Source organism: Citrus clementina, unplaced genomic scaffold (assembly GCF_000493195.1).
Source record: "Citrus clementina cultivar Clemenules unplaced genomic scaffold, Citrus_clementina_v1.0 scaffold_5, whole genome shotgun sequence".
Lineage (NCBI taxonomy): Eukaryota > Viridiplantae > Streptophyta > Magnoliopsida > Sapindales > Rutaceae > Citrus > Citrus x clementina.
The window spans coordinates 38,024,393-38,042,044 of NW_006262201.1; the positions used below are offsets into that span (position 1 = coordinate 38,024,393).

The 17,652-nt window shown below is 35.8% G+C and overlaps 1 protein-coding gene and 1 non-coding gene across 2 annotated transcripts; both read right to left on the reverse strand.

Annotated features, from left to right (window-relative positions):
- Positions 1 to 3,951: 3,951 nt before the first annotated feature.
- On the reverse strand, positions 3,952 to 4,088 carry LOC112098715. The gene has a single exon (XR_002905824.1). It is a non-coding gene; the product is annotated as a small nucleolar RNA Z247 (small nucleolar RNA).
- Positions 4,089 to 10,712: 6,624 nt separating this feature from the next.
- Positions 10,713 to 16,233, reverse strand: LOC18042294 (probable methyltransferase PMT25). Its single transcript, XM_006434255.2, has 9 exons — positions 15,848 to 16,233; positions 14,348 to 15,457; positions 14,108 to 14,257; positions 13,140 to 13,410; positions 12,943 to 13,053; positions 12,674 to 12,848; positions 11,885 to 12,154; positions 11,336 to 11,530; positions 10,713 to 11,233 (listed from the first exon to the last, which is right to left on the reverse strand). Exons 2-9 carry the CDS (start codon positions 15,371 to 15,373, stop codon positions 11,005 to 11,007), a joined length of 2,427 nt encoding a protein of 808 aa, XP_006434318.1. The 5' UTR covers positions 15,374 to 15,457; positions 15,848 to 16,233; the 3' UTR covers positions 10,713 to 11,004.
- Between the last annotated feature and the right edge of the window lie 1,419 nt (positions 16,234 to 17,652).

The following is a 17,652-nucleotide window of genomic DNA, read 5'->3' on the forward strand; positions in this document are numbered from 1 at the left end:
CTGTGATCCTCTGCTTTGCTGGTAATCTTGCAAACATGAGCTTCCTTGACATCCCCCCTCAAGCTCAATGGTCTGTTGATGACATTGAGCTTGGATCGAAAATAGTTGAACTTGGGAAATGACAGAGCTTTGGTAAGGACATCAGCAACTTGTTCTTCAGTAGGAATGTATCTCACTTCTAATTCTTTTCCAAGCACTTTATCTCTAATGTAATGGACATCCAACTCAATGTGTTTTGATTTAGAGTGAAGAATAGGATTTCTAGCTAACTCTCCTGCACTCTGATTGTCACACCAAAGGATTGGAGCTGGTAGTTGGACAATGTTAAGTTCTGACAGCAGAGATTGCAGCCATGAAAGTTCTGAACTTGCTGAAGAGAGTGCTCTATATTCACTTTCAGTGCTTGACTTAGCTACAATAGCTTGTTTTTTTGATGACCAGGAAATCAGATTATTACCCAAGTAAATACAGTAGGCTCCAATAGATTTTCGATCATCAATATCACATGCCCAGTCAGCATCAGAGTATCCAGTTAGACCTGTAAGTCCAAGAGTTCCCTCATTTTGGATATATAAACCATGAGTGGCTGTAGCTTGAAGATACCTGAGAACTTTCTTGCATGCTAACCAGTGCTGGAGTGTAGGATTACTGAGATATTGGCTGAGTTTGTGTACAGAATATGCAATGTCAGGCCTGGTGAGAATCAAATATTGAAGCCCTCCAACAATGCTCCTATAAAGAGCTGGTTCTTCGAATTCCTGCCCCAGAGGACCTTGAACATTCTTCTCTAGTTTGAAACCAGTGCTGAAAGGTGTATCTGACCCTTTGCAGCTTTGCATTGAAGCTTTGCTTATCAGATCCTTGATATACTTAGTCTGTGACAAATGCATTCCTTGAGCTGTATAACATACTTCTACTCCAAGAAAATAAGCCACCAATCCCAGATCCTTGAGGGCAAAGACCTTACTGAGATTACTGATAAACTCTTCAAGTAATGTTGAGTCAGGGCCAGTCACCAGAATATCATTAACATAGATCAATATAATAATAATGCCTTTATCATCATGCTTAACAAAAAGAGATGTATCAGCTTTAGAATTACAGAAATTCCAGGCAGTAAGACAGCTTTTCAGTTTATCATACCAAGCTCTTGGAGCTTGTTTCAAACCATATAAAGCCTTGGTAAGCTTGCATATGTAGCCTTCTTTGGACATAAAACCCTCAGGCTGAATCATATACACATCCTCTGACAAATCCCCATTTAAGAAGGCATTATTCACATCAATTTGTCTGACATTCCAACTTTTCATGACAGCTAGGCTAAGAATTAATCTTACTGTTGCAGACTTCACTACAGGACTAAATGTTTCTGAATAATCTATACCTGCAGTTTGATGAAATCCCTTGGCCACCAGCCTAGCTTTGTATTTGGAAACTGAGCCATCTGTGTTGTACTTGGTTCTGAACACCCATTTGCATCCAACTGGTTTATAGGATGAGCACATGGGCACCAGAGTCCAAGTTTTGTTCTTAGTTAAAGCATCATACTCAGACTGCATTGCTGCTTTCCATTTGGGATCAGATAATGCTTCTAAAACAGTGGATGGTTCCAGGCTATTGTGATCTGTTAGGTAGGCCTTTGGTTTGAATATTCCAGCTTTTGCTCTGGTTATCATTTTGTGTGTGGAAGGAATTGGATTAGGTTGAGATGATTGTGCTGGGTGAATCAAAGAGTGTGACATGGTAGGTTGAGTTGGTGAAGAGAATGTGGTTTGCTGGAATAAAGTAGCAGGTGGTGAGAGTTGAGATGATGTGTTGTGAGGAAGTGGTGAAGATGTAATATCAAGATTATTAGAATTTTGATCATTACTTGCAGTAGCAGCTTCAAGGGTATTCAAATTGCTATTAGAAATAGGTATAGTATATTGCTGAAGAAGATTGGATTGAAATCCAGAAGACTTGGATGGAGAAGATGAACTGAAAATGGAGGAATATGGAAATGAAGTCTCATAAAAAATAACATGACTTGCTATATAGATTTTTCCAGAGGGATGGAGACACTTGTAACCCTTATGCACAGAACTATACCCCAAGAAGACACATTTGGATGTATGAGAGTGAAACTTGTGTTGATTATAGTCTCGGAGAAAGGAAAAACATGAACATCCAAATGTTCTTAAGAATTGATAATCTGGAGTGAGATGAAAGATAGACTCATAAGGGGATTTCATTGACAGAACTGGAGTAGGTAATCTGTTGATAAGATATGTGGCTGTATGAAAGGAATCCCACCAGAATTTAATAGGTAGATTGACTTGTGTAAGAAGAGTGAGACCAAGTTCAGTGATATGCCTATGCTTTCTCTCTACAATGCCATTTTGGTTGTGAGTGTATGGACATGAATGTCTGAATTGGATGCCCTCTGTTTGAAGAAAATTAACAAATGATCGAAATTCTCCCCCCCAGTCTGATTGAAGACATTTGATAGGTCTGTCAAGTTGTTTCTCTATTTGGTTTTTGAAAACTTTGAAGACTGACAGTGTTTCACTTTTAGTTTTCAAAGGAAAAATCCAAGTAAATCTTGTGAAGTCATCAACAAAGCTCACATAATATCTATAGCCTTGTGATGAAACCACAGGGGCTGGTCCCCATAAATCAGTATGCAACATATCTAGGGGAGACTTTGTTTTGATAACAATAGCTGGAAAATGAAGTTTGTGCATTTTTCCTATTTGACAAGCATCACAAAAATCAAAGGTTTTAGTTTTATTTTCCAGTTTGAAAGATGAACATGCTTTGATTACATGGCTCAAAATCTTAGAAGATGGATGTCCCAATCTTTGATGCAATACAGAGGTACTTAGCAAACACTCAGAATTTTTACAAGGAGTTGCTGCAGTATGCAGACAAGAAGCATTATTTGAAAGAGTAGAATTGACAACTGAAAACATTGAAAGAGGATTGGTTGGTATTATTGACTCAGCAACAAAGCTTTGACTAGATGCAGGAGAGACTTGATGCACAGAGGGAACTGGCTTATTAGATGAAACTAATAGCAATTTGTATAAACCATTTTCAGCTTTGCCCTGCAGTATGATCAAATTCCTCACCTTGTCCTTCACAAAGCAGAGATTATTAGTAAACTCAATCACAACATCATTATCATTAGTGAGTTTAGAGATGCTAATAAGGTTTTTTGTAATTTGTGGCACTAAAAGGATATCATTTAGCTTAAGAGTTAAGGAGGTATTATGGGAGTTATGTGATTTCAATGCAGCACTACCAACATGTGTTATACTCAATCCAGCACCATTGCCAACAAGAAGTTTAGATATACCTGTAAACACTTCAGAGACATGCATGTTGTTGATATCATTTGTCAGATGGTGTGTTGCACCACTATCCAAATACCAGTTAGCATCAGCAGGTCCCTCCATATTAGCCAAATATGCAGACTTTGGATTTCTATTTGGTGGTGGTCTGTAAGATCCAGATGCAATAAATTCTTCAAGCTTCCAGCAAATATTGGCAGTATGGCCTGTTCTGAGACAAATCTGACAGGTTGGCTTAGAGACATTCCATTGAGGCTTAGTGTTTCCAGAAGATCTGTTATTGTTAAATCCACCATTTCCAGCATTTGGATTCCAGTTGCCTCCTCCTCCACCTCTTTGATTATCTCCTTGATAAGCCTTGAACTGATAATTAGTGCCATAAGCACTTCCACTATTTGCATTAAATCCAGAGCCTCCATTATAACCTCCCTTGTAACCATTACTGTTATTGTTTCCACCGTTACCATAGCCAGGATTATAACCAAAGCCACCAAAACCTCTTCCTCCAGACATATTTCCCTTTTTGTAACCTCTATTGTAAGTAAGATTAGCCTCAAAGTTTTGTTTCACATCAGTATTAGCTAGCATATGAGTTTGTTGTTCAATCCTAGCTTCTTGAGTTAGGAGCATAGCATAGGCTTCATTTACATTCATTTTTCCTACTCCTACTTGTCCAGTAATATAGGTAGCAACAGAGTTATAGTCTGGACCTAAACCAGAGAGCACATGCAAGATCAGATCATCATCACTTAATGCACTACCAGCAGCAGCCATATTATCAGCAATACTTTTCATCTTAATGAAATAATCAGTAATTTTCAGATCATCCTTTCTAGTTGAGTTCATCATATATCGTAAGTGCAGAAGCCTAGATTTAGACTGAGATCCGAATTGAACCTCTATAGCTTTCCATACCTCTCGAGAAGTCTCTAGATTGAAGACTAAACTGATGATACCTTCACTCATTGAAGAAAGTAACCAGCCAAGAAGCACCTGATATTGTGATCTCCAAGTTGCGAATTCTGGATTTTCAACAGATCTCAGTTCATCTTCAATTCGTTGAGCAATGTGTGAGGGAGGTGGAATGGTTGAATTATCAATGAATTTCTCAAGTCTGTTGCCACGAATTGAGGCAAGAACTTGAGATTTCCAAATCAAATAATTGGATTGATCTAGCTTAATAGGTGTATTGAAAGTGAATGTCACATGTGTTGAATTAACTGTTTGATTAATTGGCGCTTGAGAAGAAGAAGAAGCTAGATGGACTGAAGCCATTGTTACTGGCTCTGATACCAAGAAGAAGAACGAGAATAATGTTTGGCAGCTGAGAAAATGAATAACCAGATCTGAATATTTTCTTAGAACTAAATTTCATTAATCAAAAACTTATTCGTATGTACAAAGTTGTTGCTATTTATACTAAGCTGAAACTCAGCACTAAACGATGTAATTAGCTGCAACTAATTCACTTATTCTGTTAACTAACTATAACAGCTTTAGCTAATTAACATATGCACAACTAATTACATAACCACCAGGCTCCAGCTGGCATGCCATGTCATCTACTCGTAATTGTATGCTGCTGCTGCTGTGATCCTCTGCTTTGCTGGTAATCTTGCAAACATGAGCTTCCTTGACATCGGACATGACACTTCTACAATGTGAGAGGGTAATTAATAAAAAATGAAGTTTCAGTTTGACTTTTCCTTTCTCGACCTAACCCTTTGCACAGTTAAACGGTTAGTAAGCTCAAATTGACATTTACTAACCCTTGTTTAATAAATTTTTCACACCGTAGACTATCCAATCCTGATCCTCGTCATTTACCAAACGTGATACGTGAATGTAGATGCCAAAAAAAGGAGTTCCCTTGTAGCTACAAAATTAAAAAAAAAAAAAATTTTAAATGTAAAGAACCCCATGCAGTAAATATGTCTATATTACCAAGAACGACGTCCTTAATCACTGGAAATAGTTTGGGGTTACAACCTTGTCCATCTTTTCCTCCGTCCCCATGGTAGCCCTTGCGGCAATTGCATTTGTAACTCTGCGTTAACACAGTGATGATGTGTTACGGTAATGAAGCTTTCGCTCGCACTCATCAATATCTACAAATCAAAGATTAAAAGCTTAGTATAAAATAGGAAAAAATTAATGAAATATATACCAATGCAAGCATTTGTAATAGATCAAACACTATACTTACACACACAGAGATATCTGAACTTCGAGTAATTAATTTATTTCTCTTATTTTATAATTTCTTAATTGGTTTGTTGAGAAGTGAGATTCAATCACGTACCTTTACAACCATCAGAGAGGTATGTATGCATTCCCTTCATAACCGTCTTTGCACTTGCGAAGATACCCAGAATTTGTCACGTCATTCTCATCTTTATAATAACAAAAGGCATTTTCACGGAGCTCGAGGAATTGTTTGCTTCATTTTCACATGTGCCATTCTTAGTTATTGCCCAATCAAGCACCATAAGGAGCCTTTCTGGTACTTTGCGAAGATAACCAGAGGGGAAAGTGAAGCTGATTTGTTCAACAAGAAATGCATAGGTCCGAACCGTTGTTGTCAAGCCAAGTCGTCAATGTCTTATATACGTTGAGGGGGAAAACAATGTAGACGAATTGTACGTGCACGACTTTTTCCAGTTTGGAATCCAACATCATTCTGATATTGGTAAATTCGGAATCTAATTCGTCTGAAATCTGGACCCTGGTTGCCTTCTCTATACGTTGTGAAAATAATTGCTATCCTTTCGCTCTCTAGATGCCAAGTCAAATAAGATTTTTTACTTTTTTTTTTTTTGGTCCGGATGAAAAGTCAAATCAGATGAAAAGGCAGGGAAATTCAGTTTGTTAGATTGATTTTCGTCAGTACACTTTCTCAGGAAAATGAACACAAAAATGAAAAAATAAAGTGATTTTTCAGTTGCGATGCCCAATTGTATCAAGTTTGAAACATTATGTATGGGATGTATATAAAAATACTTGATGCACACATCTTTTTACAGCATTGTAAAGATAGTTTATAAGATTGTAAATGAATTTATGGTATTGTAATGCTATAGAAAAATGCACAACTTTTTGCACCTAAACATGACTCAATATATATACGTAAAGTTACATAATTGATTGATAAGCTAAATTTAAAATTTATAAACTTTTTTTTTTAACAATTTTATACAAAGAGAGTTCATGATTTAGATTTTAACAAAAGGTGAAGTTCCAAGGACTATAAAATATTAGCACAAAATTTTAAAGAGATTTAAATGAGCAACACTCGACAGTTATTTCACGGTCAACTCTTATGACAGAATGTCTTGTTAAATTAAAACCTTTACGTAACCTGAACCATCATACTTTCTTTTCTTTTCATTCACTTTTCCTCCTTTGAGATATTTTCGTGGCATATTAACAACAATATATGAAAAATGATATATGTACAAAAATGGGGAGATAAACCAATAGAATAAAAACACGTACATAGATTATAAGTTAATTAAAATAAATATTTTTTTAATATTTTAGCATATTTTTCAACGTTTTTATTTGTACATGTATCGTTACTATATTTTTTGTAGGATCAAGCTTGAATGGGACTGAGTAATTTACAGTGGACAAACTATCTTCCCAAGCTACAACTGTTTGTGGCAGTATTATTACACTTTTCCAAGTCAATTAGTAAAGATCGGAGTCGATAATATTATATATTGTTGGGACGAACTGAAATAATAATCACATATTCACATGGTGAGTGCATGCATGTATAAGTAAAGTAGTGTCGTCTCTTTGAACAACAAAACAAGCTATATCTTTAGCATTGTTTTGTTGAAAAATTGTCATGTTCAATGATGATTTGTAAACAGGTAAATATGTCAAGATTTTTTTTTTCCCTATATATATAATACAATTAGAGAAAGAAAGTATCCTCTTGATGAAAATGTTGATTTGAAATATCAAGATGAATTTGAAGAGGCGTAACTGAAGTATGAATTAATTTAATATACGTTCTTGCATTGTTTTGGAAATGCAACCAGGCAACTATACCAAATGTAGAATTAATGATTGGCCGTGGAGGCTATGACGCTGTATATAACAGACTTTTAACAGATAACAGTACGGCTGAGTAATTAAAAGAAGTCTAAAATGGTTGATCGAAGCCAAATTGAGCAATTCATCAATGAAGTAGTTCCACTCTCACAAATCAATTATAGAAATTAATGTGGTCCAGCTATTGAATTGTTGTTAACAAACAGAAGTGCATTTATTAGTTTATGAATTTGTAAGCAACGGCAACCTGTTTCAGCACATTTATAACAAAGACAAGGCACCCACAATTTCCTGAGAAATGCTTTTGCGGATAGCAACAGCAACTGCACAAGTGCTTTCGTTTTTGGATTCTGCAGCTTCTAATTAACCCAATCATTCACAGAGATGTCAAGTCTACAAAACGATAAGTGCGCTGCACAAAAAAGTTTAAACTTGATGACTGCAATGGAGCAAGACACTCTCGGTTACTTACCGGCAATAAATGCACACAAACTAGCCAATTTCTAGCTTGGAAGTAGTATCTTCAATTCTAGCTAGCACAAGAAAATCTTAACAAGAAAAGATAAGGAGTGATTGTTGAGTTTCGGTTAATTATTTAAAGGGAAATTACAAATTAGAAGAGATATTACGTGAAGAATGTACTATAAGTTTCTCCTCTGTGGCTGAGAATGTTATTAACCAACTAATTAATTACCATCAGCTATTTACGCTTCGCGAGGGGATTTTTAATATATAAAACAATTCAGCACTTATCGATTGATGTGGCCTCTAATTGATTCCAGGTCGATCGGTGATGATCATATCTACTCATAATCTTCTTAATTTACAACCGTATATCCGCGCGCAGACCAATATATTAAGCTGAACAACATCTACAAGTGTGCATCATTCTGTCACAATCTCAAAATGCGGAGAAGTACTAATTTACAAAAACTCTGCATTGCAGAAGTCTCAAGCTTGCTTATTGTTGATAAATCTACAGTTAGAAGAACGATGTTGGGAGATTTCTTGCAGCAGCAACTATACCTTTCCATCTGATGAAGAGAGAATTGTATCAGCTTTTACCGCCGTAGAAGATGATGTAGACACCACATTTGTGCCTTTGGAAGGCGCTGAGGAAGGAGAAGGAAGCTTTTTGGGAAGCATTTGCTGAAAAGAAGAAGCCTTAGGCCACAATCTTGATGCTTCTGCTGATGATGATGAAGAGAGAACAATGAAAGCTATAACGAGAACAAGAGGAAAGAGAAAGCTCTTGTGCCTCAAAGAAGCTGACATTCTGATGATGGAATATCGTCTGCACATGAGATGAGTTCAGAGGCCAGAGTTTCCTTTAACTTTGAGAGATATGATATTAGCATCAGCTTTAGAGAGTTTTATTTTATTTTGTTTTTGCAGCAGACATGTTGAGTAATGTATGGGGAGTGCCAACTTGTTTGTTTGAGGAAAGCTGTGTCAATGGCAGACAATGGAGTACTTTATAATTCCAAAAATTTGCTTGAGCAGCTCATGCTGTTGCCCTCATTTGTCTAATGGAATTAGTTAGTGTAAATCTCACTGTGTGAGGAATTTGAGGGTTATATTTTTTAATAATCTCGTTGGTCCACTCATTAGTTTTAGTTGGGGTTTTATAATTTAATTGTTTTTTAATCTTATTCTTCTGATGAGAAATCTTTTCGGTCAGAAATCTGAATTATATTTACGTTGTATTTATTAAAAAATTGTTGAAGTTAACATTAAATTAATGCCAAGGCACACGAACTGAGGTTCTTATTAATGTCAATGAACTAATAAAGACTGAAGCATGTGTTAACCAATAAAGAATTAGTGAGTAAGCTCTTCTAAGTTTGTGGTTGAAAGCCCCACCTAAACCATAAAAAAATTATTAATTATAATTCCTTAATTTTCAATCATGCAAACATGAGGAGAGTGCTCTTTTCATTAGCATCAGATATCTCAGAAGCCAGACAAAGAAATTTTAAAAGAAATGGAAAAGAAGCATCTTGACGCTTCTGTATGCTACTTTGCCAACAAATTTTGAAAAAGAAAATTGCAATAGAAGATGTTTGTTATCACTACTGTCAGTGAAATATAAAATATTTTATGAAATGCTAGTGAGTATAGCACCTAGTTTCTTTACATCAACAAGATTTAATTAAGTAATCACTTCTTAGTTGTGTGATAAACCACTTTTTTTTTTTTTGTTTGGAAGATATTCAAGTTCTCTTATATATTAATAGTTTTTTTTAATATTTAAAAGTAAATTCGGTTTATTTTTGCAAAATGGTGATCTATCAAGTCTTGGTGGATTTTTATTCCACCCATTGCAAATCAAAATATGTTATGCTTTAACATAATTAATCCAGGATGTCTTAGCAAAGTTTTAATTATAGATATCAGTATATTTGTATTGTAATCTTTAAAAGAATGAATAAATAAAAAAGCAAAGTTAAAAAGCGTGAGACACTGACCCTCCTCTAAAATGTTCCAGAAAAATTCTTTGACCTCGAGAATTTTAAGCAATGTTTCTGATAACCCTTGAAATTTATCCAAAATCTCTTGAGTTTATGAATTGGCAAATTGAGTTTATGAATGACCTTTCCAATCGGGAAGTGCTAACCACACAAAAGTTAGGACACCTTTTGGTTACCGAAAATGATTAAAGAGTTGTGTAAGTCGAAAGAATGTCTGGTGAAAGATAATCTTAAGTTTGTGAAGCTGGTTTATTTCAAACAAGAGCAGGTGGACATTGCGCCTCCTTCCTTTTAAGCGGTAGGGTCACTTCTCAGTACATTCGTTTGCTCTCTTCATATAAATATTACGAGGGCCTGAAAGGCAAGTATAAGTTATGTGATCAAACAAGGGCTTGGATGGAAAGTACAAGTTATGTGATCAAAATTCAGTATTTAATTCTTATCATGGTCGAAGTAATAGATAAGGATATGTTAACTGTTATTCTTTTAAGGTTCATTTCAAACCAAAATAGTTCAAGTGTTCGATAAACAGCCACTGCGGCTTACTCCGGTTAAACTGTTAAAATCACGTTTTGCTGGGTCAAAAAAGGTTTCACTGGCATTCTCTGAAATATATATATATCGAGCAAATCTTCCTCTCTAATGATGCGACTGTTAAACTTCACACACGCCCTAATTATTATAGTTGGTGTGTTCTATTAAATATTTACCATGTGGGTGGCTGCTAATAGTATAAACTACTGGAAGTTAAACATCGATACATGAAACTGAAAAAGTGTCCTTTGCTAATAATATTTAACCTTAGATTAAACTAGAAACATTTGGAGCTATTGTTAATGTGTATTCAGTTTCCAGGAGGATGAAAGTTCATAACAAATGGATATGATTTTCATTGATATTCATTATAAAGAACCAATACAATCGGATCTCCCTTCCATTTTAGAAGGGTGAATAATATATGATATAGAAACCTTAATGGTGCTAAAGAATTATCAACTGTATATTCTTACAATTTCTAATGAACAACTACAGCTACTATTGCATATTAAAATACCAGGGTGCAGATTAATACCTAATAAGCAAATATCAACTTGTGAAATGGCCTCAGAGAGTCAAAAACACAAACTGAAGCTTCATGCTTACATCATGGCTGATAAAATGGTTTCTGTTTCCTTAGGACGCCAATAAGTCTTGTGAACACAAAGCATTCCTTGGTTGTCATTGGTATAAATCATTCTGACATCCCAGTGTAGAGATTTAACTAAGTCCTCAACCTCAACAATTGTTTCGGCATCGTCCCTTAAAATCAGGTTTCCGTCTGGTCTCAGTATCCTATCAACTTCTGCAACAACTGCCTTTAAGCTACACCTGTGGCAGCAAACCTCATCAAGTTAAGAGGAATGGTTTACCATTTGAGTTGAGATCATAAATATGAAAACTGCAGTATTTTAAAGTAAAAAATTGAAGAACCTCTTTTTAATAGTGGAGAAAAGATGATCAGCATGAAGAAGATCATAAGTTCTGGGGTACGTATTGAATGATTCACACCAATCATGATATAAACCAAACAAACCACGTTCGTAGATGATTGGTAGTGTGTCGGGAGACTCAATTGGGACTACATTCATGACCCAGACCTTCAAGTCTTTCAAAGCTGCAGCAAACCTGGGAGCACAAAAGGCAAAAATATATAATTCAAACTAGGGAAAAAATAGAGGACTAGATGCTTCTCACTACAGCAGAAGGATAATGTTAGAACACAAGCAGTGAGTATGGCAACGAATGCTAAGCAGGAATATCAGCATATCACTAAAGCATAAATAAAATTCCACTCCTGTTGCAAAATGATCAAGCCATAGCATTCAGTAGCAGCGAGGATGTTTCTCATCTTCCCCAATAAATAGTTAGGTCTAAGGCTTGGCTAAGTTGTGATAGCTCTTCATGACTACCAAGGGCCATTTTCTCCATTGGATTACATACATTTATTAAAAAGGGAAAAGAAACTGTACAATAACTCACCCTCCATATACAGCCCTCATGTCCATGACATTCCTCACAAAAGACCAGTTAATTCCCATTCCATTCAGATACGATTTGGAGACAACATTTTTCCAATGCTGGTAGTCAGCAGTGAAATCCTCCGGAGCAGCTTTCCCATAAACACCAGCCTCTGAATTCAGCCAATAAGGAGGTTTCTCTAACCTTAGAGGCCACTGCAAAGGCCAACGAGACCCACGCTTTGATTTATCTACTGGTACTTTATGCATGCATGCCTGAAGTGGTACATTCCTGAAATCATGCATCCACAGAAACATAATAGCAATCAGAAATATCACTTTTTGAAAGAACATTGGAAGGTCATCTTATTTCATTAGTTTTTACCCCCTTCTCTGTTCCTCCCGCTTGTACTCTCAAGGTCAAACATTCAAGAGATGATAAACCGAGGCTAGAAGGAAATTCAATGTCTCAAATCAATGTACAATTGGCCAATATCTTTACACACTAAAAAACATGTGTTGATTCAACAGATGTATTTGATATGTAATATCAAGAAAAATGCATAAAACATAATGAAGTGATATCAAAACAGTGAAATCATATTATTTCACAGACATGTACTGAAATGAAACTAACCAAAATAATAGAAAAAAGAATAGCATTAGACGAATATTAGGACTCAGATCTTTGTTTAAAATTGATTGTCGTTATTGCTTTAAATTTTGAAGAAATCTCTAACAGATTTCACTATCATGTTCAAGTTTTGTGCCAAGGGCAAAGACAGAAACTAATACTTATTAGGACAAGTACCAGGCAGCATTAGCATCATCTGAGTCTGCACATAATGGAGGCTCATTTTGAGGTCTTTTATTGTAACACCCATTGGAAGTTGGCTTTCTAAAGATTGCCGCACCAACAGCATTGAACTTGTCCCTCTTAATTGCCTTCAGATCCCAGCACATTAGCTTTGTCAGCTCAGTCATTGCTGACATCAATCATCACATGGAGTAAAAGAACAAGGATGTTAAAATCAATACCATCACATCTCTTGGGAGGAAACTTCACTAAGTATCCAATACCTTTCCAAATGCCAACATCTTCTGGAAGCTTTTGGTAAACTGGAGTTGCAGACCAGACAAAGTAACCACCAGGTCGCAAGACGCGATTGAGCTCCAAGAGAAGCTTGCCTCCTACAATGTGCATCAGAATGTTAATAAAATAATCTTAGATGGAAAAAAAAAGAAGAAAAGGAATAGATAGAAATCAGAGATGTCACCTTCAACATGCCAAGGAACCCTACAACGGGCACAATGAACAAGATCAAAAACTGAACTGGGAAATGGTAGTCTCTTGGTGCCCATAACAGATAATATGGCAGGAATTCCCCGCTCAAGTGCAAATTGCACTTGGGCTTCATGCTCATCCTTGGGAGCAAAGGACATTGCAATGACATCCTTCTCAAAAAGATAACCTCCAAAGCTGGCAACCCCACAACCAACATCCAATATTACACGGCTTCTATTCCCCCATGCAATATCAGGACGAGACTGCATTACAATTACAACAATATATTTCAGATAGTAACAGTTGAAAAAGAATCAAATTTCAGCCATCAAAAAAAAAATATATCAACTAATGACTGATTTAAACTCTGGAAACCCAAAACAATTATGTGGGCTCCAGATAATCGGAAAATTGGCAAAACAAAAGGGAAATATCAACAATTATTTCGGAAGGAGCAAAAAAAAAGGCAAGCACGCTTGAAAATTTTTTCAAGATAATGAAACCACATTAATTAACAAGTTATAAATTTTTGTAATATGGTTTAAAAAATTCTATCAACATTTCAGTTTCACAGAAAGAGAGACAGGAACAAAGACAGTAGTCTACATTAAAAGCACTGCAAAATTTCAGTGCAGAATATGTCTCTACAAATACCACAAAGTATATACAAGTAAATATTTATACAAAGAAGCATTCAAACAAGTCAGAATGTGACGCACCATGTGTTCTTCACGGTATATAGCATTATAGCAATACTCCCCTAGTCTGATATGCACAAACAGAATTTATATAGACACAAAAAAGAAAAACAGTACAAATTTTCTTATTTTGTCTTGGTAAAACCCAGGAAATAGCTTATGAGATGAAGTGGACCACCCATAGTTCATACAAAGAAAAGAATAAGCCACATATCAATAGAAGCTAACAACAGACGTAAAATGATAAATGAAAAAGGCTCACCTTCTGAATGAAGTCAATGTAGTGAAGAGCACCATTCTTAAATTGAGTTCCGCCCCCGGGAAACGTAAGGTATTCACCAGTAACTTTAACCCAATTCTGGTGACCCTTAACCTCTGCAAGCTTTGTGTGGGGAACATTATGATACCAAATCTGCACCACACACCATGAGAACAAATTTTAGCCCAAGTGAACCACAAGCAGTCAAGTATATATTAGTTAATCCAGAATATAAGATCATACCCTATCCCTGCTTTTGGGCCACTTAATTGAGCGTTTGTATCCTTCCGGTAAAGGAACAATACAGGTAGGAGCTTCTTCAGGGCAATGCCTCTCTCGATGTTCATAATGCTTTGTACTGGAAAGCTTTCTAATTGCTTGCCAATTGTCCAGGCAAGGGATGTAGTCTGGCCCAGCAGTGGCATTACAGACTTTCCAGAGATGACCATGCTGGTCCGTAGTTATAGAAGATTGTTGTGATTCTTTCTCATTCTGTGATTCACTAGCTTGAGTTGACCAAGCCCCATTCTGAGCATTAGTTCCATTCAAAATTTCTGACTGGTCACCAGAAGGGAAAATCACAGTTGAAACCTGATCCTTTCCATGACTCTCAGTGTCATTATCTTGATCTTGAGAATCCTTCTCCTTTTCAGTCTGACTAGCCTCACCCGACTCAGATTTATTCTCATCCAAGCTCTCCTCTGATTCAGTCTGCTCAGTTTTATTTGTTTCGCCATCTTCTGTGTCTCCAGCTTCTGACTTTGAATCTCCGCCTTCACCCATAGATTCCCCGGCTTCCCTTTTTCTACCTTTGTCATTTTCAGACTCTGCCTTAGATTCCTCTTCATACTCAGTCTTCTCATCGGAACTCTCCTTCACTGAATTCTCTTCCTGGTTTTGATTAACCATATTCTTAGATTCACTCGTCTCACCATCACCCTCAGACACATTCTTCTCTTCCTGATTATCCTCCGCTCTATTATCCGACTTTTCAACAGGCACATCATCCCCATCCCCATTTGTTGAATCCTCTCGTTTGTCACCTTTATTTTCTTCGAAAGGCCAAGAAACAATCTCAGATACTCTCTGTTTCACTTCGCTTATAGCCTCCCCAGAGGACAACTCAGGATCCCGAACGGGTACAACAGTTGATGACATTAACATCCAAACGCCAACCAGACAAAGACCAACAAACACTACTACAGTAACCGTTGAACAATAACCTGACGACTTCCGTCCATCAACTCGGGAGTACTTGCCCATAGCCATAGAGTTTACAAACAAACAACCCCAATTACACACACAACGGAGTAAGCAACAACAATATGTCAACCACTCATCAACACGGATACCCTGCAATCACGCCACACACACACACACACAATGAAAAGAAAAAAAGGTTATTTTTCAGTGACTCCCCAGGAGTCTATAAAAAGAGAGGGAAAAAAAATCAATTTTCGCTTTTTATTTTATGTGGGCAATGATGGTATTGAATCATGATGATGATGTCTTTCTATCTAATTCGTGCAAGCACGCAATGGAAAGTAACAAAACCAAAATCTTATAGATCTAAACAAAAGAAAATAAAATGGCATGGGTCAAACGAAAAGCTAAAGAGAAGTGGATCCATTTGTTGCAGCAGGGCAATGAAAACACAAGTGTTTGATGAATGCCTCAAAGAAAACAATGACTTTCCCACGCTTCAAAATGACGAAACGAGCGCAGAAACTATCAACGTGTTACCTCTGATATTATTCGCTTCGATTTGTTGCCTCTGAATCTGACAGTATGTCAACACTATAGCTGCTGAAGAACTGGTAGGCTTTTTCAACGAAATATAGGAGGGAGCGCGCGATTTCTTTTTTTTCTTTTTTTTTACAAGTACTTATCACATATCCCTCATTTGCCAGCTAATGTTTTACGGGCGATAAAGACTTCAAAAGAGTTACTGCTGAATCGCAATGCCGTATTTCTCTGCATTGATTTAACTGAAAATGCGTGATTTGGTTGGGCAGCTGCTCCCCATAACTGAACCAATTTGTAACGATCTTATTACAAATCACTTACTTATTCATTGCATGAATCTTGCCTAATGATGATGTAATAATATACTTTTCCCTAATTTCAATTAGGATATAGATAGATTCTTTTCATAAACAAATTTTCATTTTTATCTAAACAAAAAAGAGAAAGATAACCAAAAAAAAAGAAAAAAAGAAAAAAAGGTTGAGGACCTGTTTCATACAAATGGACAAAGTTTGTTCTATACTGTAGAAACGTAAAAAGCAGGGACTACAATGTTATTACTCCATTCTTATTTCTTAACGCGTCTGTTCGGATCGGAAACTTGAAAGACGCAGATTCACCTTCCTTAATTACACCATGGGATGATGCTGATGATGATTGACGGTGATAATATATACTCCTCTGTGTGTGTCTGTGGGCACAAATCGCGCACCGACACAATTCAGATTTAACTCGAGAACATGGCTCATCAACAAAAAAAACTCGAGAACATGGGCCGTGGACCCACCCATGACCATGCTAATGACTTGCGGGATCGTAGATCGATTCCCACTCCATTAAGCAGCAAAGCAATTTGCCAATTGGCAATGAACAGAGCTATTGGTTCCACATATTTGGATCGCAATTCTATATATATATTTTTTCAAAATAAAACTAATGAGAGCGACGGAGCTGATTCTATCCCGAATCTCAATTCTCAATCACATGCGTTACAATTATAAGTCTATGAGAGGCGCATACATCAATTTACAAAAGACAAATAATTGAATTTAATGAGTGAATAGGGAGAAAAAAAAAATGATATACTCATGACTCATCATTGCACTAACAAATTGGAGATATATCAAAACTATTCCCAAGCTCTGTCACGAGCACCTTTAGAATTGAAACTTTTTTTTTTTTTTAACAAAAGGAGGTGTGAATAGAATTGTGGTAACTATAGATATATATATATATATATATATATATAAGGAGTTTGGATATGATATTTGAGAGGTGCAAATAACTTTAAGCTTGGTAAATTTTTTAGGAGTAGGAGTGTTCAGAATCCAATTCAATTTGTTCAATCTGTCATTGAAATTTTAAAAATTCGTAGTCGGGTGAATTAGATATGAATTTAATTCTTTAAATTCGTAAAAATCTACGAATCCACAAAAAAAGAAATATATTTATTTTATAAAAAAATTAAACTTGTAAATATAGTATTATACTTACTAATAAATGAATAAGTTAAAATATAGTTATATTAACACCAAATTATATCTTATCCAATAGTAATATAAAATAAAAATAATTAAATAAAATATATAGCTTCCTAAGTAGTTAATTTTCATGTACTGATCTAAATAAATGAGATTTTTTTTATGTGTTATATTTTGAAACTTTGAATGTATTTTCTATTTTTATTTAAACAATTAATTTATTTAAATATTATTTAATTTTAAATTTGATCAGCAGTAAATTTATTTTTATATTAATTTTTTTATTAGTTAGTTTGTGGGTAGAACGTGATTAAAAATTTT

Excerpts from the sequence above, each read along its gene's own strand:
- LOC18042294 (XM_006434255.2), bottom strand. The coding sequence starts at position 15,373 with ATGGCTATGGGCAAGTACTCCCGAGTTGATGGACGGAAGTCGTCAGGT. Across the intron at positions 13,411-14,107 it reads ACATTGACTTCATTCAGAAG|TCTCGTCCTGATATTGCATG; the intron begins GTGAGCCTTTTT and ends ATTGTAATGCAG. Across the intron at positions 12,155-12,673 it reads GATGATGCTAATGCTGCCTG|GAATGTACCACTTCAGGCAT; the intron begins GTACTTGTCCTA and ends GCATGATTTCAG.